The 19,444-nt window shown below is 41.8% G+C and overlaps 1 protein-coding gene and 1 long non-coding RNA gene across 18 annotated transcripts in view; one reads left to right on the top strand and one right to left on the bottom strand.

The window, feature by feature from the left end:
* Positions 1–19,444, top strand: part of LOC145448180 (uncharacterized) — a 453,937-nt gene that overhangs the window by 44,111 nt on the left and 390,382 nt on the right. The window lies entirely within an intron of this gene.
* LOC145448158 (microtubule-actin cross-linking factor 1-like) overlaps positions 1–19,444 on the bottom strand; it is a 157,751-nt gene that overhangs the window by 50,616 nt on the left and 87,691 nt on the right. For 16 of the 17 annotated variants that reach the window (XM_080326497.1, XM_080326498.1, XM_080326499.1 and 13 more), the window contains 16 exons: positions 18,116–18,251; positions 14,613–14,747; positions 14,387–14,553; positions 14,022–14,266; positions 13,870–13,967; positions 12,229–12,565; positions 10,961–11,105; positions 10,694–10,892; positions 10,508–10,636; positions 9,409–9,675; positions 8,517–8,693; positions 7,561–7,794; positions 6,503–6,649; positions 6,200–6,433; positions 4,995–5,189; positions 4,808–4,924 (listed from right to left, as the gene is read on the bottom strand). In XM_080326497.1, coding sequence (XP_080182623.1) covers positions 4,808–4,924; positions 4,995–5,189; positions 6,200–6,433; positions 6,503–6,649; positions 7,561–7,794; positions 8,517–8,693; positions 9,409–9,675; positions 10,508–10,636; positions 10,694–10,892; positions 10,961–11,105; positions 12,229–12,565; positions 13,870–13,967; positions 14,022–14,266; positions 14,387–14,553; positions 14,613–14,747; positions 18,116–18,251 — 2,962 coding nt within the window. The remainder of the gene's footprint in view (positions 1–4,807; positions 4,925–4,994; positions 5,190–6,199; positions 6,434–6,502; positions 6,650–7,560; positions 7,795–8,516; positions 8,694–9,408; positions 9,676–10,507; positions 10,637–10,693; positions 10,893–10,960; positions 11,106–12,228; positions 12,566–13,869; positions 13,968–14,021; positions 14,267–14,386; positions 14,554–14,612; positions 14,748–18,115; positions 18,252–19,444) is intronic. The other variant, XM_080326494.1, reaches the window with a different exon arrangement.

Raw genomic sequence — 19,444 nt, 5'->3', positions numbered from 1 at the left:
ATGTGGTAATCCAAGTTTCTATAATTAGTAACTATTAGTTACATGATTGAGTCGATAGACGATTTGCGTGTGTGGTGTTCTCGTAAATACGAACACATTACAATCGTACCGGACTTGAAACTATAGCTGACTGGCGTCACTATCGCAAAATCCCGAAGCTAACAAACTGATATTAACGAATGATGAGGTACTACTCATTTCTGGATTTCAGCAAAGCAATGAAGGCTAAAAATAATGCTCCAAAGAACTGGAAGTATTCACGCGAATAACGCACTATTGTCAATTAACTGCGCTTCTGAATTTTTATAACTCAACATAGGAACATCTTAAGTTCACCGCGCGTAATACGAATAGCTCAATAGCAGGCAGGAAAGGTCGTAAGGTTAATAGAGTTCGCTGTACCTTGAACACAACATCACCCACGCTTACAGTTACACAGTTGGACACTCCACTCGATACATTATGTCCAATTTCAAACTCTCTGCCGGTGCCGCACGCAGTATAACTGCGCAGACAATAATACGCAGAGGGGGATGTAACAAAGAAGCGGCGGAACGATTGTTTATAAAATAATTCGATCTATTCATCGTTTCATATCTGCTCAAACTCAAACGGGTATTGTATAAACAATGTTTTAGTTAGGGCATGCGTCGCGAGAATACGCCTACCCAAGTTGGGGAAAATTCCAGAGCATCGGTTTCACATAACAGGATTATTATCGATGAGTCGGGGTGTCCGATTGCAATAAGATAAGAAGTAAGGTTATCTCACGCTTAATATCGATAGTCCCGACTAAACTAGGGATTAGGATTAATTAGCATGCGTGCAATCACGTGCAAGATATCGAATTCGAAGTTTCCTGCTCAACGTCGGACAGCGATGACTAATTGAACACACGGTCGGTGTTAACGTTGCAACAAATCGCGCACGCAACCAGACTTGAGCGTAATGGACCCGAATAGGGGTGGTGAACAGACTTGGCTAACCAGATAACGCTAGCTGTCTAATTACAATACGATATGCCCGTAGTCTAATTTCATTTGTGAAATATTTCTCTGCTCTGATTATAATACTAATGTAATTTTTGAAATGTTTCTTTGCTCCAATTTCAATCGAATTTTTGGTTTTCCTCAAAATGGAGTACTGAATGGTGCGAAACAAGCCAAGCTTGCTGTACAGTTATTTGCCAGTATTTTTGCTTCATCAGAGTGAACCCTGATTTGAGAGGAACTGAACTTGATTTAATTTCCAAGTTGTCGCGAATTTAGTAATTCTAAATCTCAACTAATTTGGAAAAAAACTATGTAGCTATAATTTTACTTGTAATCAATTTGGAAAAAAGCTGAGAATATACTAGTTGTGCAGCTCTGATGGTGAAACGCCCGATGTTTAATCCCCTTCATGGTTTGACGAATAGCAAGCGGTATAGGCGTCCTTCATTGTCCTATTCAGACATAGAATTTTCGATGTTGTGACGTCACACAACACCAGTTTTTCACGTCGCAGTGTATCTGTGGCGCACCCCGCTTACCCCGGACACAGACTTCTGATAGCCTGGCAATGTAACGGAAGCCACAAAGTCTTATGTATTTTCATGTGTCAAATAACGATAATGATTGTAGGTGGATATAGCAGGCAATGAACAAGCAAATACTATCTTGAACTCCAATTATACAGAAGAGTCTATCAGTCGTCTGACCGACCTTTGAGCATGCGCCATTATAACTTAAAAACATACCCTAACCAGAACCTGGCCCAACCACGAACTTTAACCCTATAATCAAGTGTCGGACGCTATTGCGTCGCATGTTCAATATTCTCATATATCCAAGGACCGCCTCAGCCATATAACAACAACTGGAGTTGCCAAAACGCACCAAAACGACACGACTACTTCACGATCAGTCACGTAATAACTAAAGCAAGCCGTTCGCGCAACACCTCCTTATATTTCAAGCCGCGCCCATATTTCGTATTTAAAATACTTCCTAGTTTGTGCACGATAATATCAGAAGAGAACGATAATTATCGCTATAAGCACGAAGCAATGTCACAATGGCTACATTTCAACACCCAACAATCGGGGAACGGGTTTGTTAAATAAGATTGAGAATTATTCGCACAATAACCGCACACACGATGCTATGAAAGCAACCAGTCTGCGGTGGATTCGCATGTGCATTAACACAGGCCGTAAAAGCAAAGTCGTTTTGCGGGTTTAGCCTTTCTGTTTATGCCCGCGCGCTGACCCGCGAAAAAGGGTCAATATCAGAAGAAAAGCGCGCAGCATTGCGATCTCAGTCTAACGGCGCCGACCCCGAACCGCGGAGAAGATGTTCGAGATAACAGTGCCAACGCTGACAATGAGATGGAATAGCATGCATGTGTGCGGCTGGATAAAAGACGCCGCGCGCACGGAGACGAATATTGACACGAATATGCATCGAAAGCTTGTTTACGGCGCGTTTCTAAAAGCTGATCTGACACTGTGACGGCTGGTGGTATTCAAGTGAACACGAATCATTTTAACGGTGGGAAGGCGATACCCCTTGACCATACAGGTTACGCACTAATCCTCAGAGGTGGTCAAAGTAGCCAGCGTTGGTTCTACTAGTTGAGTTCTACTCCCGTATATTGTACAATGTACAAGTAGTATAGTCGCGTTTGTCAAAAGTTACAACCACTGAAAACTGTTGAGTAAACCAATGGCATCAAAAGCGCATCATTCATACAAGGGCTTGCTTGATAATTTTTCAATAGCCACCATCCAACTTCACCACACTCCTAATCAGATACCCGGGCTTTATCAAAATCCCCGTGACGTCAGGATCCAGCAATCTTGCGATGGCAAACCGTATCGGAAATCCGACACTTTGAGCAGAAGCTCGAGTACTACGTATTACTATAATCTCCCCAATGCGATGCAGACACGGCGTTATCCGACACAATATTATACGAATAGCCGCACAGATTTCAGGTGCGAATCGGAAGTCAGAGATGTTATACCTGACCGCTCGCATTAATAACCGGCTGAAAACGGCGGGTTGCGACGCCACACAACGTACAATGCGCCGCCTATTGCTCGCAGCCGTTACATTCTTCGGAATTCAGAGCAGTTGCTATCAACCTTTTCAGTTTGTGTACCAGTATTATTACAAAACGAATTTTGCGGGCCGGCGAACCTTCAAAAGGCATAATCAACCCAAAATGTAATTACGGCGTGTGCAACATAAAAGAAGATTGGGAAAACTTCGGTTTAATGAGAGATTTGCTGCTATCTTTTTGATGTTATTGATGCTATACGTGGTTTTATTGAAGTTTCTTCACGACGAAGTCCTGGTGAAAATCACTGGCTAGCTTTTGATTGTTCGGCTTCTTTGGAAAGAACTGCAACTTTGCTGTTTGCTTATCTCTATTATACGGGCAAATGTCGCTAGATTATACCATAGTGTCCTACAATGGTGTGGACACAAGCAAATCTAACGCCTGAATGCGTTTGATTTACGTTACACTTTTCAAAAATTACTGTCAAAATTGCCTTTAGCCAAATGGAGAGCGTGACGTAAATCAATCGCAGTGAGCCGTGCGATTTGCTTGTGTCCGCACCATTGCAGGACACTATGGTTATACTCTCAAAATCGACTGAATTTTCTTTAAAAAGTTATCTTAACTTTTACATTTAGCTCGTCATAAACACATATTAGGCTCCTTAATAGTAGGTATATTCGGCGTTTTTATTATTTTTACCCGCACAATGTACAATGCGATACACTAAACACTATGTCACGTAATGAACCGATAGTAGGATACCGAAACGACCAAGTAGGATCTCCCAATCTCTTAAATAGTTTGGCACAACACTTGCTGTACTGTGACGTACGCTAAGCCCGAAGTATACCACGAACTCTACATTACGACTAGATGCAGATAAATACGTTCCATATTTCGAAATCAATTGTAAATAATGGACAAGTGTCCGACGGCAGTGGTACATTTGGCGGGTTGGAAAAGTCTACAAGGACCAGCGGTTGAGATCTAGAGTCAATAAAGTTTACAATACACGCGACGATAGGGCCGTGATTACGCAGTCGGAATGTATAATTGAATTCTTCCTCTAGTCACGGGTACGACACCAGCAATATATCAAGCCTGTATGAAATGACGGGAAATATCTCGGAGCGCGAAATCACGTGTCCCGTGTTGACATTGTGCTAAAGGCATTGTGGATACTCCGTCGGCGACTCTGCGCAGCGTGCGAAACCGCATGAAGAGCCAATATTCGCACACCTACGTTGTTTAGATCCTCGACTGGCCCGCAGCGCCATTAACAGAAAATCACAGTTGAATAGTAGATTATTTCTACCCACGCGACGCTACACTCTGCGGAGTCGCACTCGTTGTAACCGACAGTATCGCACAAATGTAAGCGGCAAGTCAAATGCGAAATAGATGGTAGACGGATATATTGTAAACCAACTATGCCTCACGCAAAGATGATTTAATAGTTGTATCTGAGACAGAATCCGCGCGATTTCGGGGCATACTAGGACTTATCCGCGGCAGTCGGATCCGGTATTGTTTAAACATATACAAGTAAAAGCAGCTATTTCTTAGTAAGTGAAAAAGTAAGTATTGCAGGCGTACTTTTGCTTAAATAACCGAAAATCGTTAATTATAAGTATAGGTACCGTCAGTTTACAATCATAAACCCTTGAGGAAGTTGTACAACTACTTAAAGCCTACTTGAGTATTTCGAGAAATTTCAAGTACTTCGTTACTGACCACCGCTACAATTCAAAACACGAACCTTCTCAGTGACGTCATTATAATTAGATTCCGTGTCTTTCATCACTGCCACCACCGCATCTTCGGTAGGGTCCGATTCAGGCCGTTGACCGTCACCCGATAGGCTGCCGTTGTAAGTCTGCGTGCGTTGAAATTGTCACAGTATTGAATCAAGTCAATAACATACAATATAAATAACCAACAGGTACCTTTGCAGCATCGGTGAATCGTTTGGAAGTCATGCCCAAGTATCTCAGGTCAGCCTTGCGCGACGCGATTTCGCTCTGTAAAGCGGCGGTGTCCTTTTGCAGGTCCTGCAAGGCCGCTATTTCGGCAGGCAGAGTCTTGCCGGGCGCGATACTTTCCGTGGCGCCTTCCAGCCAGTCGCGAAACGGATTCAAACTCTGAAATCGAAAAGTCGTTGCGAGATTGCAGAGATGAGTGTTTGTCGATCTTCCTTCTCAAGTACAGCATCGGTCAATAGTTAGGTAAATAAACAACATATGCGTGTCGCATCGGTTTCGAACAACACCGCGCCCACGTGCTGACAGCTAACAGATAACAGGGTAGTATTTCAGAATGTTCAACGTCCGGCATGGGCAGAGTTGGATAATTGGGACAGTTTCTTTCAGTTTTTTCCGAAATTCCCCAAAACTGCGAAATTGAATTACGTTCCCATCAGGAAATTTGATTAGAATAAGAGCACGGAAACATTTCACAAATTAGAATAAAATTAGATTAGCGGCATTTTGTTCTAATTAGTGTGATTAGAATGATCTATTTGTCCAAGTCCTAGCGATGGAAGATGCCACGGCAAACACTGCATGCATCCTGAAGGGTTAAAGTAATCGGCGTTCCTAGTCAACTACAAGTGGCAAAATCCAAGAACTGTCAAAACTACTTCAATTGAAAGTGGAAAATGAAAGGCCCGAAAAGTAAGCAGTTTTGAAAAGTAGATTGGCTCGAGGGTTCGCATACTTTTAGCAGCGAATCGGAAGCGATATAATCGTGATACCCGTCCCTCCCCAATTGACACCAGGTCGCTTCCGAGCACTAAGTTATCATCGGTGCTGGTTTAAAATGATATAGGAAAAGCTTCTTGGAGGTACAGAACTTCAATGGACGATTAGAAAAGTATATTCGTAGTGGAATGAACCCCAAAAAGACCGGCGGACACTCGTCAGGGATGATAATCGTCAGCAACTCATAGCTGCTGACGATTACCCCAGACGATTGTCAGACGGACATATTCGGGCTCATTTCAATATGTATATGCTTTTCAAAATCATATTTTTTACGATCTCAAATTTAGGGCATTTGTAACAAGCGAGCGGGCCGTCGGCAAACGAAAACAATATACTGAATTTCATACTATGTATAAAAATATTATATTATAATATAGCTAGGTGTCTACCTGAACGAACTGGCCGTGTTCGTCTTTCGCGTGGCAAATACTTTTCCATCTCCGATCAGCAGTGTCAACCAATCGCTGTCTTTCCCCGTCTAGAGACTTCGCCTCTTCTTTCCTGTTTCGCAGGCTGTCGTCGTCGAGCACAAGCGGAACGTCGGGAGAATTCAAGAAGGCCTCGTACCGTCTCAGAATATCTTCGATGCGGTGTTGCGGCGACGTGATAGAGTCCCGATGGTCCTACAGGTGGAAATACGTAATACACGTTACGGAATACTCAATTTGCCTAGTAGCTACGAATCGCCATACCATCGCTGTGTCTTGCTGAGCGGCGATTTCGTCTTCATCCAGTGCTAAAGGTCTTTGTTCCATCAATTTGCGATCGCTATCCGCCGCCCACTCACGTACCTCGTCGAGAGCAGGCTCCCAACCGGCCAAGGCCTTGGCGGCAGCAGCCTGGAACAACAAGTGTTTGTTATAAAGATGTGAAGATCCAGACATTGATTGTTATGTATATCCTATACCCATCCTGGCCAGGGAGAATGGAGCAATCTCTGGATAGATTCGAGATGCTTTCAGGGGTGGCCGAAGGAAACAGCAGTGCTAATCAAGTAGAAGTAGGATTAGCAAGATGGTTATTGAAACTACAAAAAGGTACAATCTCTGAACATGTAGTCACCGTGACATAGAGGCAGTTTCACACGGTTCTGACAACAATTTCTTTCACAAAGGCGATGCAGACCTAATTTCTCCTTTGCAAAATCGGCATAGTGAAAAGAGAGTAGTCTAATACCTTTCTAGTAAGTTAGTGCGGGTAGGCAAAACTTGAGTAGCCTACTATGGAGCCTAGATCTGCTTCGTTACTGACCATTTCTAGCTGCTTCAGTGATTAGGAATTAAGATCCTGACAACCGACGAGCAATGCAGATACAGTTACTGGCCAAGTAACTAAAGATTAATCGCACAGTGTGCTACCCGCCTGACGTAAAATTATTTGATTTTATTAAACCATATCATTTACGACATTTTTGCTCAATAACCAGTTCGTCACAGTACAAGTCTGCAGTCTAAAGATAACAAACATTATATTCTCAGTACCTAGCCATCCAGTAAGAACATCCTTGTAGATTTCGGACATTCCGACAAATATTATTCATTGATAAAGTGTTAATTCATGGTTCACTAAATATTCAATCTTCCTCGTTGTTTTTGAGAGTCATATACTTTACCTTGGTAATTTAAAAACTCTAATTACACCAAAAAAATGTAAACAGTTACAAATTCATTCTATTATACCACCGATTTTAGGTCTGGACTTCATAACACAGGCGATGACTGATAATTTCGAGACCTCTGCAGCACTTTACCTTTCTCTGTCCGACGTCTTGCGCCGACCTCAGCTGCTCCTGCAGTTGAGTCATTTTGGCTTCCGCCGCCTCCTGCATGATCTCCCATTTGCGACCCAAACTGGAAGAGGCGTGTTTGAGTTCTTCCGCCAAGTCGGGCTGCAGGCGGTCGCCATTTTCATCAACGAAGGCGTCGGCTTCTGTCGTTGCCTCCTGAACTTCTGGGTTTTTGAACGCAACACCGGCCTGGATAGCCTGTAGAGAAATGTTCACTTTGGTCAATATAAATATTATAATGTGCATAAGACCTTTCCGCCTTGACTTAGCTATCGACAGTATCAAAACAGCTACGATGTGTAACAGAAGTGGTCAGTAATGAAGTACTACTACTTTTTTGGAGTACTCAAGTAATTCTACCTAATTGCACTACTTATTGAAGTGGTTACGTCTTGGTCTACTCCCCCTTCTGCATCACAAATTTTAGGGTCAAATACTTCTATAAATTTTTTATTTTGTAAACCAGAAAGTAGCAGTGGGTATGTTTGTATCACCATTACGAGTGAAATTGTCATGTAAAAATTGGGGAAATAGTCCCTGTATCACAGTAGTCGGATTTATTTCCAAAAATTGCATCCTTTACAGTGTCAATAGCCATTTTTCATTAGTCGTGAATACGCATCTTGCATTTTCAAAAGTAGAGGCCTCCGATTAACCGCTAAAATTAAGACCCGCGAACATTTTATATATTTCGGAACTGCTTACTTATCTACTTTTTAGACCGTTTTCTACTTCTCATTCAAGTAGTTTTGAAATGTCTTGAAAATCTCTAGTTATACGGTACTAGAAATCGAGTAGAAATTTACGGTGTTGCATATTTCTCTAGCCCAGCACCAATGCTGACTAATTTGACCATCTCACCTCCGCATACATATGAATGCATAGAACATCGACATTTTCCAACTGTGAAGAGATCTTACCATGATTTCTTCAAGTTGCTTTTGCAGTTGTTCAAGGTCTGTTTCTTCCGGAGACTCCACTCTGCTGTCAACAACCTCTTCGGACATGTCTCTCAACTTATCTCCGACCGCGTCGGCTTCCTTATCCAAATCCTCCAACCGAGCCAGATTACTGGCAAGGCCCTCGTCGAGTGCAAACTGAGCGGTTAACAAAAATGTGAACATCAAGGAATAACATTTGGGCAGAGATGTGGGTGCAAAATAGAAGAAAATAAACGGGCATGGCGTGTGCAAGCATGCTGTTTGAAAACGTTTACATTCTAACCACAAAGGAATGCTTCATGCCGAGGCTCTACGTAACTTTATCACTTATAAGCAGGGTTGCCATACCATCCTTACTAATAACATTCGTCCTGATTTAGAACTACATTATCTTTATTCAGAAGATTCAGTCTTATGACCTCAGCTTCAAAGCAGAACACAGGTCATAATAGTTATACAGATGATACGAATGAAGGCTTCTACTAGACAAGATTGTAATGAGGCCATGGTTAGCACTGGGCAATAGTGATGACCTTTTTTGATATCATTTTCTCAAATGTGTAACAGGGTACAAATTCTGGCAGTTAAGTCACTCAAAAGTGTTTGCCTATCCTCAGAGTTTTACCCGTGCTGATGGCAACCGCGCTTATAAGCAAACGAAGTGAGTTAGATATCGCACACATATTCGCAAGACACGGTAAAGTGGTTGTAAATTGAAAATACAAGCATTGTGCCTAATCTAAATCGCACAAAGGTAACGGTGCTGCAAACAACCGACAGTAAATGGAAAAGTATTAGGCGGATTCCGTGCAGTTCGTGTCCATCGGTCAACGACGCAGTACGAAGCCCATGCGTGTTTCAAACATTTTACTCCGTCAGACGATTCCGTCGATGTCTCCGACAGTGGACCGGCACCGGCCATCATGGATTTTCGGGTGGTTATCACGACTTGGTGATCCGTTGACAGGGCTCTTTCGATTTCGTGGACACGGTCCCGCAGGTCGCTAGACAGCACGATCAGTTCATTGATCCTGAACGCATCTAGTCGGCAGCGCTCGCGGTCCAGGAATAAATCGAGTTCGTCCAAGCAATCGCCGATGGCATTTAATTCAGGTGCGGCGTTTTCGTATAGTGATTCCTAGAGTACGAGAAAGACGTTGAGCATCAAAGAGTGTGCTTATATTGGATTGGCGAGCAGAGTCAAGTCCTCTAGTACCGGCATGGAGTAGATACAGCCATGAACGCACGATTTCTACAGGGTGATACAGCTGATACAGCAGATACTGCTGATACAGCTGATACAGCTATATATCCACAGGGCCAGTATTAAAAGCATCATCAGAGTCGTGACGGTTTTACATGCACACATGAGCATTTGACAGAACCACTGGAATAAATAAATGATTACCCCCCCCACGACCCTTCAACCCAAAACATTGTGATACGATATCAACGACTCACAATAGATTGGTAATGTTACATTGTGTCAAGCATTTCTTTCTGGCTACGCCTATGCGCTATACATATTTGGGTTGGATGCAGCAACTGAGCGACAAAGATATAATTCTCTGACTAGGACATGTAAACGTGTTATTTTATTCAATAGAGTGACAAATCATCTCAGTGATAGATTTGTGATTATTTGAGTAACACAATTAAAGGAAGTTCTTTAATGAATGAAGGTAAAGAATAGTGATTTTTCACGTTACACAATTGAATACTCAGGACTATCACTTCATGAATTTGACCATATCTGAACTTGAATTTTTGTCACCAGGAGCACCATCATTGGCACACTCAAATGAATTTTACCCCACATGAACTTGAACTATCAGTCTATTATACGTCTATTACCGGCATTGTCACTAAAACGAATTTAACCTACCCGAACTAGAATTATTTGTCACTCAAATGAGCTGTACATAGAAATACAACTATCACACAAAAATTAACCAACGAATGAATTATACCAGAGCGTTTTTCCTTTCAACGCGGTCCATGAGATCACACTCGCTTATATCTGACATCATCGAAGTGCACCATGTCACATACTCCTTGATACGAAACAAATACATTTGCGCCTGTTCCTTCAACAAATTCTGTCAAACACAGTAAATAAGACTGTGTACGGGATTAGCGATAAGAAAATAACATACTTTAAGAGCAACGATCAGCTTCTCTGCCATGTCCTCAGTGATGTACCCACGCTGCAACGCTTGCTCTGGAGTAAGTCGTTCGTAACTCTCAAGATCGGGAATGCCGCCTTGAGCCAAATGCGCTTCCAGCAGACGAAACGCAACCGTCTCATTCAGCAGTCCTCGATTAAATGCTTCGATGATGTGCATTTTGCTCTGCCTATAGCGACGTAAAGTAGAACTATGTTAGGATCAGTGTAGACTGTGTTGAGGCAAAAGTGAATCTACCTTTCTTCTGACGCAGAAGTTGTGTCGTCATGAGCATGATGGATTGTGATTTGACCAGACGGATTTAAACCTTCCAACACGCGAGACCCGGTATGTACATCGATCGCGGATTTTCGACTGAGAGCGCCCAAGGTCATTTTTCGCCCTGAAAACAACTTTGCTCAACATGCGCTGCGATGATTTACAAGTAAGCCGCAAAGAAGTGGCTTCAACTGAACAGTGAAGATATTTCCGATAGTGGATATATCTACGTGTAGTTGACTGAAAATTTATAGCGATATTTTATGAAGACAATTTTATGCCCCTATCCCCAAGCGCTTTATTATCAACGAGGCTCATAGTTTGGATACTTCTTTTCCACCATAGAAGCCTTGAAAACTGGATTGATCGTATCACGGCATTCAGAACATGATGTATAAAGGTACTACGTGATAAACAGCAGGGTTGTAATCAAGTAACAAGGTTGCGAGTCACAAGTCAATCTCGTTTACATAGTTTTGACTCGAGTCAAGTCGGGTCATTCTCAATTCACCACCGAGTCAAGTCCGAGTCCAAGTCAGTGAGTAAAGGGTCGAGTCCGATGCATAGTGTTGTGACTCGAGTCCAACTGATTGTGTTCACTGTTCAGTTTTGAGTTCAATCCGGTTCAACCCACTTTCTCAACTCAGCTTGAGTGATATCGAATGACTCACAGTCATAATATCGTAATTATCCTCAGTGCTATCAGTTTTCGACTCTATTTTCCAAGTACCAAGACCAATAGACGAAATATTAATAATGATGGGACTTAACCATTCTTCGAAGTTACAATGAAATGTCTGTCTTGGCCGTCCTAGTTTCAAGTCAAATGACTTGGTTCTAGTCATGCGCAATGACTCGAGTACAATTCAAAATTGACTTGGGTCGAGTCGAGTCATTTTACTCATTTCAAAAAATGACTCGAGTCAAGTCGAGTCACCAAAAAATCGTGACTCGAGTGAAATCATAAGTCGATCATTACAAACCTGATAAATAGTTAGTGATAACTGAGATCAACTCACCGCATTGTCGCAAAACGCCATGGAATAAATATGTTCGAAAAGTATTTCAAATTCAATTTTCTGGTATTCTAGATGTTATGTAATTGGCATTTTTCCTTGTGTCTGAATAAAATATGCATAATTGAACTTCACAAGTCATTTGTCATATTATGGCTTAATGATTTGTGATGCTAGAATATTCCGGTACTCGATAGTGCCCAATGCTACCACTAAGTCTACTCAAATTACCGGATGTTGGCTCGATAGCGACTTCTTCATCTTCTTCGTAAATGGTAGACATTTGCCGGTGTCTAAAGCGACATTTTCTCGACTCGTGCCTTTGCCAAGCTCTGTTACGAGCCATAATTGTATCGAAAACTTTCACGGGTTCTTCAGAGTCGCTAGAAGAGGAGGAAACCAATTCCTCTGCTTCGGTGATCGAATCCAGGCTGGATCGAAATTTCGGATTGGCGTATTGTTCTGAAGCGAATGCTCTTGCGATTGGAGATTGGTTTTGCATCAACTCGGCGGACAACTGCTCCGTCAGCAAGCCACGGGACACGGCGACATGCAACGGCAAGATTTCCTGCAAGAACGAGATGCGTCATTGCAAAATGCTAAATCGGTGGTTATTAACCGAGGTTCACACGAACCCCGGTGGCTGGGTTGTAACCGAGTACAAGGTTCCGTGTCACGAGTCAATCTCACTTTTACAGTTTTGAATCGAGTCAAGTCGAGTCACTTTCAATTCACCACCGAGTCAAGTCCGAGTCCAAGTAAATTAGTTGAGGGTCGAGTCCGAGTATTAGTGTTTGACACAAGTCCGAGTCCAAGTCAATATGCTCACTGTTCAGTTTTCAGTTCAATCCTGTTCAAACCCCTTTCTTCAACTCTGCTCGAAGGATATAGAATGGCTCGCATTCATAATATAGAAATTTTCCTAAGTCTTAACAGTTTCTGGCCATATTTTTCAAGTATCCGGACTGATAGACGAAATACCAAAAATGTGGTGACTTAACGAATCTTCGAAGTTACAATGAAATGTCTGTCTTGGCTGTCCTAGTCTGGAGCGATATAACTTGGTTTGAGTCATGCACAATGACTCGAGTACTAGTCAAGCCAACAAAAAAATTGACTCGAGTATAGTGACAGGCCGAGTCACCGAAAAATCGCGACTCGAGTAATAACAACCCAGTCCAGGGGTTTGTAAAGCGAGTCTCAGGGACCTGCTGAAGACACACATCCGGCCTATAAAGCAGAAATCACAGTGATATTTGTAGTAACTAATCATTATAATCTTTCTGTTTTGTGTGAAAATCATGTTAAAATTTACATATTTTACATTTACATGTTCATTGTTAATATTGGGCGCCAGTATTCTATACTATAGTAGGTTTCCATCGTGTAATGTGATAGTTTTTTGTTTCGTGACTAATCTATGGTCCTTGGCTAGCCATATTTTTGGTGGGCGGCAGACTGGATCATCAGATAGGGTATAAAGTAAGTTGCGACTTTCCTAGATATTTACCACATTGTCATTGTGCCCAATACAATTACAATACAATAACCTATTGAATACATTCTTCGTTACGCTTTGGATTAGTGTCCAATTATTTCGCTCATGTTAGGACTAAGTATTGCGGCGTTCGAGAAATATTCGGCAGGTTGCTTTTTGATGTCATTTTTAACTTGGATTTTGTTTAAATATAAATAATTATCTCCTTACTATACACAAGGGTGTCATATCTTCCAGTCATTCGAAAATAGGAATATGAGCTAGTTGGTGATTTCAAAGCAACAAGGGATATAGTCAAGAACCACTGTACTATAGAACGACAATACATTTTACAGGACATAATGAGCATGGCTAAAAACTAAAGTGTTACGAACCTTTGTTCTTGGATCGAGTACACCGCCCAGGGCACATAGCTGATCCTTGATTACTTCTTTTAAATTCACTTCATCCATATCATTTTCATCCAATTCGGCTAAAGAGGAATTCAATATCTCACACGGTCAAAATGATCGACTGCAATCCTCACCTAAAAGTTGATCGGACCAATCGTCTTCAATCAAAGTGAATCCTCGCGCCTTCTCAGTTCTTAACAATTTCCTTCCCAACACAGGGTCGACAATGCCCATCTTCACTGCGTCTAAAATTCTCAACTTTTCTTCGACTACATCATCCGGTTCGCTATGCGAGAATGTAGGTGGTCTCAAGAGACCACCGCTCGCCACTTGCCTTTCCAAAATGCGCATCCCAGTTTTGCGATCAATAATACCATGTCTGTTAAAGATGGTTAGAGCTGACAAGCGCCAAAGGTCAATGCTTTCAAAGCAAATGTCACCGTTTTTTCGCAAAATGTTAGTAGCAATTTTAAATAATAACAAGGATTATTTAGCGTACCTTGTAGCAACACCGACAGACATGGTGTCACCAGTCGATATATCCAATATTCCCTTGATTTGATCGTCAGTACCCAGAACTTGCAGCACAGCGGTTTTTGAAATAAGACCGCGATTAGCAGCAGTTGCTATATCAATATTTTTGCCTGTCTTCACATCAAGGATTCCCTAAAATGAAAAAAGTGATTTTGAATATCTGAATCAAAGTAACACTTGGTTTCGATTACCTTGAAGTAGCCATCTGCTTGCAGTAGTTCCAGCATGTCAGTCGGATGTACCATGTCGGTTTCCACTAAGTCTTCAAGAGACTGTTCATTGACCTCATCATAAGCATCTGTGTCCACCAGATTTGATGGCTCAACCTGGTGTTAATACATATTGTTTGCATGATCCGAAAATATTTACTCGGAAATAAATGTAGAATATAAAGCGATCGTAACGTGCACGAATTGCGAAAAGATACATGCATGGAAGTATAGGAAATCTAAACCTGCACGTGTTCAGTTTAGTGTAAATTACCAGCAACAGTTGCCTACAGCAAGAGATTAGTGTTTAGTGTTTACTAATGCATAAAGTAGACTCACCTCCTAAAAAATGCGAGATAACTTACCTTGCCTTGTTGCACAAGAGAAATCGCCATCGGAAAATCGATAACTTGTCTGGTTAAAGCTGTACTGACCGGGATTCTTTCTTTGTTTTCAATATCTACCAACCCTCCACTGTCTAACTGTGCCTTTAATAGGCGTTTGGCTGTGAGTTGATCGGTCATATCCCTTCTCAATGCTTCAAAAATGGAGATCCTTTCTTGATTTCTAGAATCGTACATCCCATCGAACATATCGCAAGCGCTGATTACTTTGCACCGTGATAAGTCCCCATCTTCTGTATTTGCTGATTTCAGAAAGTCAAAATATGACACTGGCCTCAACCAAAACGGATGGATCAACGATGCTTCTTGCTTATTTTGCGATAACGCTTGTTCCACAGCGGTCCACATGCTGATGTCGATCATTCCTTCATGCATTGCGCGAGAGATCGGCAGCCACTCATTTGTGAAGCAATTCCTGATCCAGCCTCCATGTTGCAAGGCTTGTTTAAATAGAAAATCAACCACCGCCTCTCTGGTTACCAACCCTTTGCGAACGCACATTGCGTAGGTGGTGCCTTCTTCAGAAATTGGGTCGACGATGCCTTGATATAGCAACTCGACAGGCTTCATAGTTTCAGCATGTTCCTGAGATATCAAACAGGAATTCACCGCTTCGGATAAAGGTAGCCTACTTAATGGTAGTCTGCTTACGATACCACCACTGACAATTTGTCTATTGAAAGAATCAACAGCAATGTCATCGCTGATCAAACCCTTTTCAACGCCGGCAGACAAGGTCACAAGTTCCAGCTTTGTAAAGTCCATAATACCTCCTAAATTAGATTGTAGTTGCACCATCCGCATTTGAGTCTTCGATTTCGAATTATATTTACTAGTACCTTCCAGGGAAGCGGCAATAACACATTTTACAGAGTCCTCGAAGAGTTTCAGTCTATCATACATCTTCGTATCGATCAAGCTTTTACGTTTTGCTTCCACCACAGAGACTAAATGAAGGCAGGGTGCTTTTTCGACAATAGACGGCCCTATAGACACAATACCACCAGCTTGGATTTGGCCTTCCAATAGTATCACCGCCGTTTCATAATCAAGCAAACCTTTTTTCCATGCTTCAGTCACTAGGTAACGTTTCTTTAAAGTGGGATGCGATACAGAAGTGATACATGTTACCAAAGGGGTGTCGCGTATGAGAACATTGCTGTGATCATCATGGAATGTCCCTTTTTCAAAATCAATGGCAGTATCTTCATTTGGCAGTGAAGAGGTGCGACTCATTTCTGCTTTAATATCTCCAGTATTTCTAAACTGCGATATAAACACTTCAGAATTGGTGACTTCGAGATTTTTTGTACAGGAAGCAATATTTGATTCTACAGAGCATCGTGGATCAGTAAGATCTTTACAAAGGAAAAAGTTTTCTTGATTGGATAGTTTGACAGGCGAGGTAGGTTGTACTTTATCTTGGGAAACGCAATCCTCTGCTACTTCATGCTGAACGCCGAGCCATAGATAATATGATTCACCAAACTGTTCTTCTACAATAAGCGGTTCTATACTTCTGCTTCTAGAAGTAACGGGACATGGAGCCTCCTTAATCGTATCATCCGCATTCACTATACATCGGTGTGAGCCGTCATCTCTTGTGGATGGAACATTCGAATCTTCTGCACTTTTCTGAAGTACGCAAAAATCTTTTGGCATTGTCAAGCATCCCTGTTGTTGTAGCTTTGATTCGTGTCCTATGTAACTCTCACTGCGGGCTGTATGACAGTCATTGCGCCTTTTCCGAACTAATTCATCTGTCGCGGGAACGGAATGCCGCACAAAGCGATGGTAGTCCGAGGGGAAGTACAATATCTCCGATGTATCCTGAGCGCCATCGTTGGATTTCCGAAGCCCACAGCAGCAACCTCCCATCGTAGAAGGACAGTTATTTATACAGTCAATAGCTGGTCGAACACACGCAATGTAGCAAAAAGATATCACTTTGTCTAACGCAGGACTTGTATAAGTACTAGGACAAGACTCTGAATCTTCTGTTCCTTTGCTCCTACGAATTGATTGAAGATACTCAGTTGCCACACCACACAACGGCGTACATGTAATATCTACACCTTTTGCAACTGTAGAGAGAGTATGATGGTGACTCACAGCAGAGCTGCTTCGTGCCTCACAATAAACAAGAGGCTGTGTTTCATTAGTTCGAAGCGTGGATGATGTCTTCTTCAAGAATGTGCACGTATCCCATAGGGAGCAATGCGATATCATCACATTACGTCTTGGATAAATCGTGCTCTCTTTACTAAACAGCAAGTCGAGTTCCAAGTCCATTGAGATTTTACAAGGAATAGCGTTGTAGGAGAAAGGTATCGTCGGCATCGTCTCTTGATCACAACCACCGAAATCATACGTGAAGATATACTGTGGGAAGAGGTAGCAAGATAGATGGCGGAGAGTAGTTGAAAATTTCAGCCAACATATTTTTTGTGCAAATATTCCATATCCTTGCAGTCCATGCTATCGAAGAAGTGGGGGTACGCTTCATAGGCAGACTCTGTCATTCTTTGCGGAAGAGCATTTCACAGGTGGGTAAGGTTTTTGTGTGTCAGATGCATTCTGAGCAACTCCAAAATATCAAACTACTGCAAAGGTGCATACCATGCAATATTGAACTCCTGAGGTGCCGGTACATATTGTAATAATTCAGAGCATACACACACAGGTATTTTTTATTATTAAAAATCATAAAATATTTGCAAAGCCTTGAAAAGAAGCATTCCTTGTTTCCCGTAACACAAACGCATTGAATCAAATTCCAGCACACAAAACCATGCACTTTTATAGCGTAAGATGCTATTAGCTTGCGGTGTGCGAGGTAAAAAAACTTGACGGGGTGATTCCACCCACATTTGGTTGCATTCCTATATATATGTGGGCAGTAGAGTACAGCATATAGTGACTTGATACATTACAATTTTGTTGGACATCAAAAATCGCAGAAAGAACTTTATATGGTACAGCATTGCTGTTAATTACTTAAGAGTTAGACACCGCTATCAGAAAGTGCTGTGCGACATGCAGTCACAGTGAGGATCAACCTTATATTATCGAGAATCATACCTTATTCTGCTTTGCTCTTGCCAATGCCTCCTCCAAATCTTGCAGCTTTTTAGCTGCGTCTTCAGCTACTTTTTGACATTTCTCATTCACTGCGTTCGATTGATCTCCCAAGACTTGAGATTTTTTGGGATCGAGTCTATGCAATAATATACCCCATAATAGCACCTATATTCAATATCCAATATGCCCAGTGAGCAGGGTTATCGGAGTTCTGATCAGTGTTGAGACGTCTCGAGTGAACTTTTTTCTATGATTTGACTTGAAGAATTGATACATCATTCAAAGCAAAATTTTCGAGTCAATTTCAAGTCATCATGTAATCGGTGTCGACTTGATAGCCGTACTGTTTACGCAGCGATATGTCTCCTGTGAGAGCAATTAGTCATTCAACGATTGCCCAGAGTGGTTTTCCTGGGCCTCCATTGCTAAGTCACAAATCAATTGATCACAAACCATACAGCTTTTGTCTTCCTAGTAGTAATCAAACTATTTTCTATAATATGTAGCAACGTGTTTCTGTTCTATAGACCGCTCACCTTAACGAAAAGTTTGTATGATTTAAATCGAACAGATATAGCTTACACTTTAAGACATACAGCAGTTTTAGTTTATATTACTTTCTAACATTTGGTGCAGGCTTGAATTGTATATTATGGAGGTGCAGATGGGTTTCGTATTGCATCATTGCCATTTCTGTGATTTAGTAATTCTATCCTCTATTTTGTCTGATAAGTATGAGCTGAGGCAGTACACTAACACTACCTGTGTCTTATTTAGCTGTAACACACGTGTGAGTGATACAGTGCCCTTCTAAATGCATAGTTACCTTATATTCGTAACTTGACTTCGGAAAATAGCTACACGATCCGTACTTCATGCATCACACGAATGCATAGACTTGAATCATGACTCGATTCGAGTTACCCCAAGGTGACCCAAAGGTAGTGACTCATTCCCAACACTAGTTCTGATATCGAGAAATATAAATTTCGATTCCTGAATGATTGTTCGCCAGGTTCTCCCTATTCTTAGGTGTTTTAGTAACCCAAAGGCTGAGTCCCTAATCATGCTGGTCAAATGTGTTACATATGTTATACATGCAATTTCGCATCACAACACCCGTAGTATAGGTCTCCGTTACGTAGTTGGGTTTTGTGTGGTTTTATAGTGGTGTATCTTGAGGGATTAGTGACCCGGAACCCCAGTTTTCAAAATCCTAACATTTTTGTAAAATATTATCCGCCCAAAATTGCTCATTTGTCAGTCGCATTATTGCTGACGGTATCCCCTGATGAATGTCAGTCGAAAAGCTTTGGGAATAAACATGAA

Source organism: Botryllus schlosseri, chromosome 10 (assembly GCF_051294905.1).
Source record: "Botryllus schlosseri isolate E-star chromosome 10, Bs_hap1, whole genome shotgun sequence".
NCBI classification, from domain to species: Eukaryota; Metazoa; Chordata; class Ascidiacea; order Stolidobranchia; family Styelidae; genus Botryllus; species Botryllus schlosseri.
This window is presented reverse-complemented; position numbering and strand designations above follow the sequence as displayed.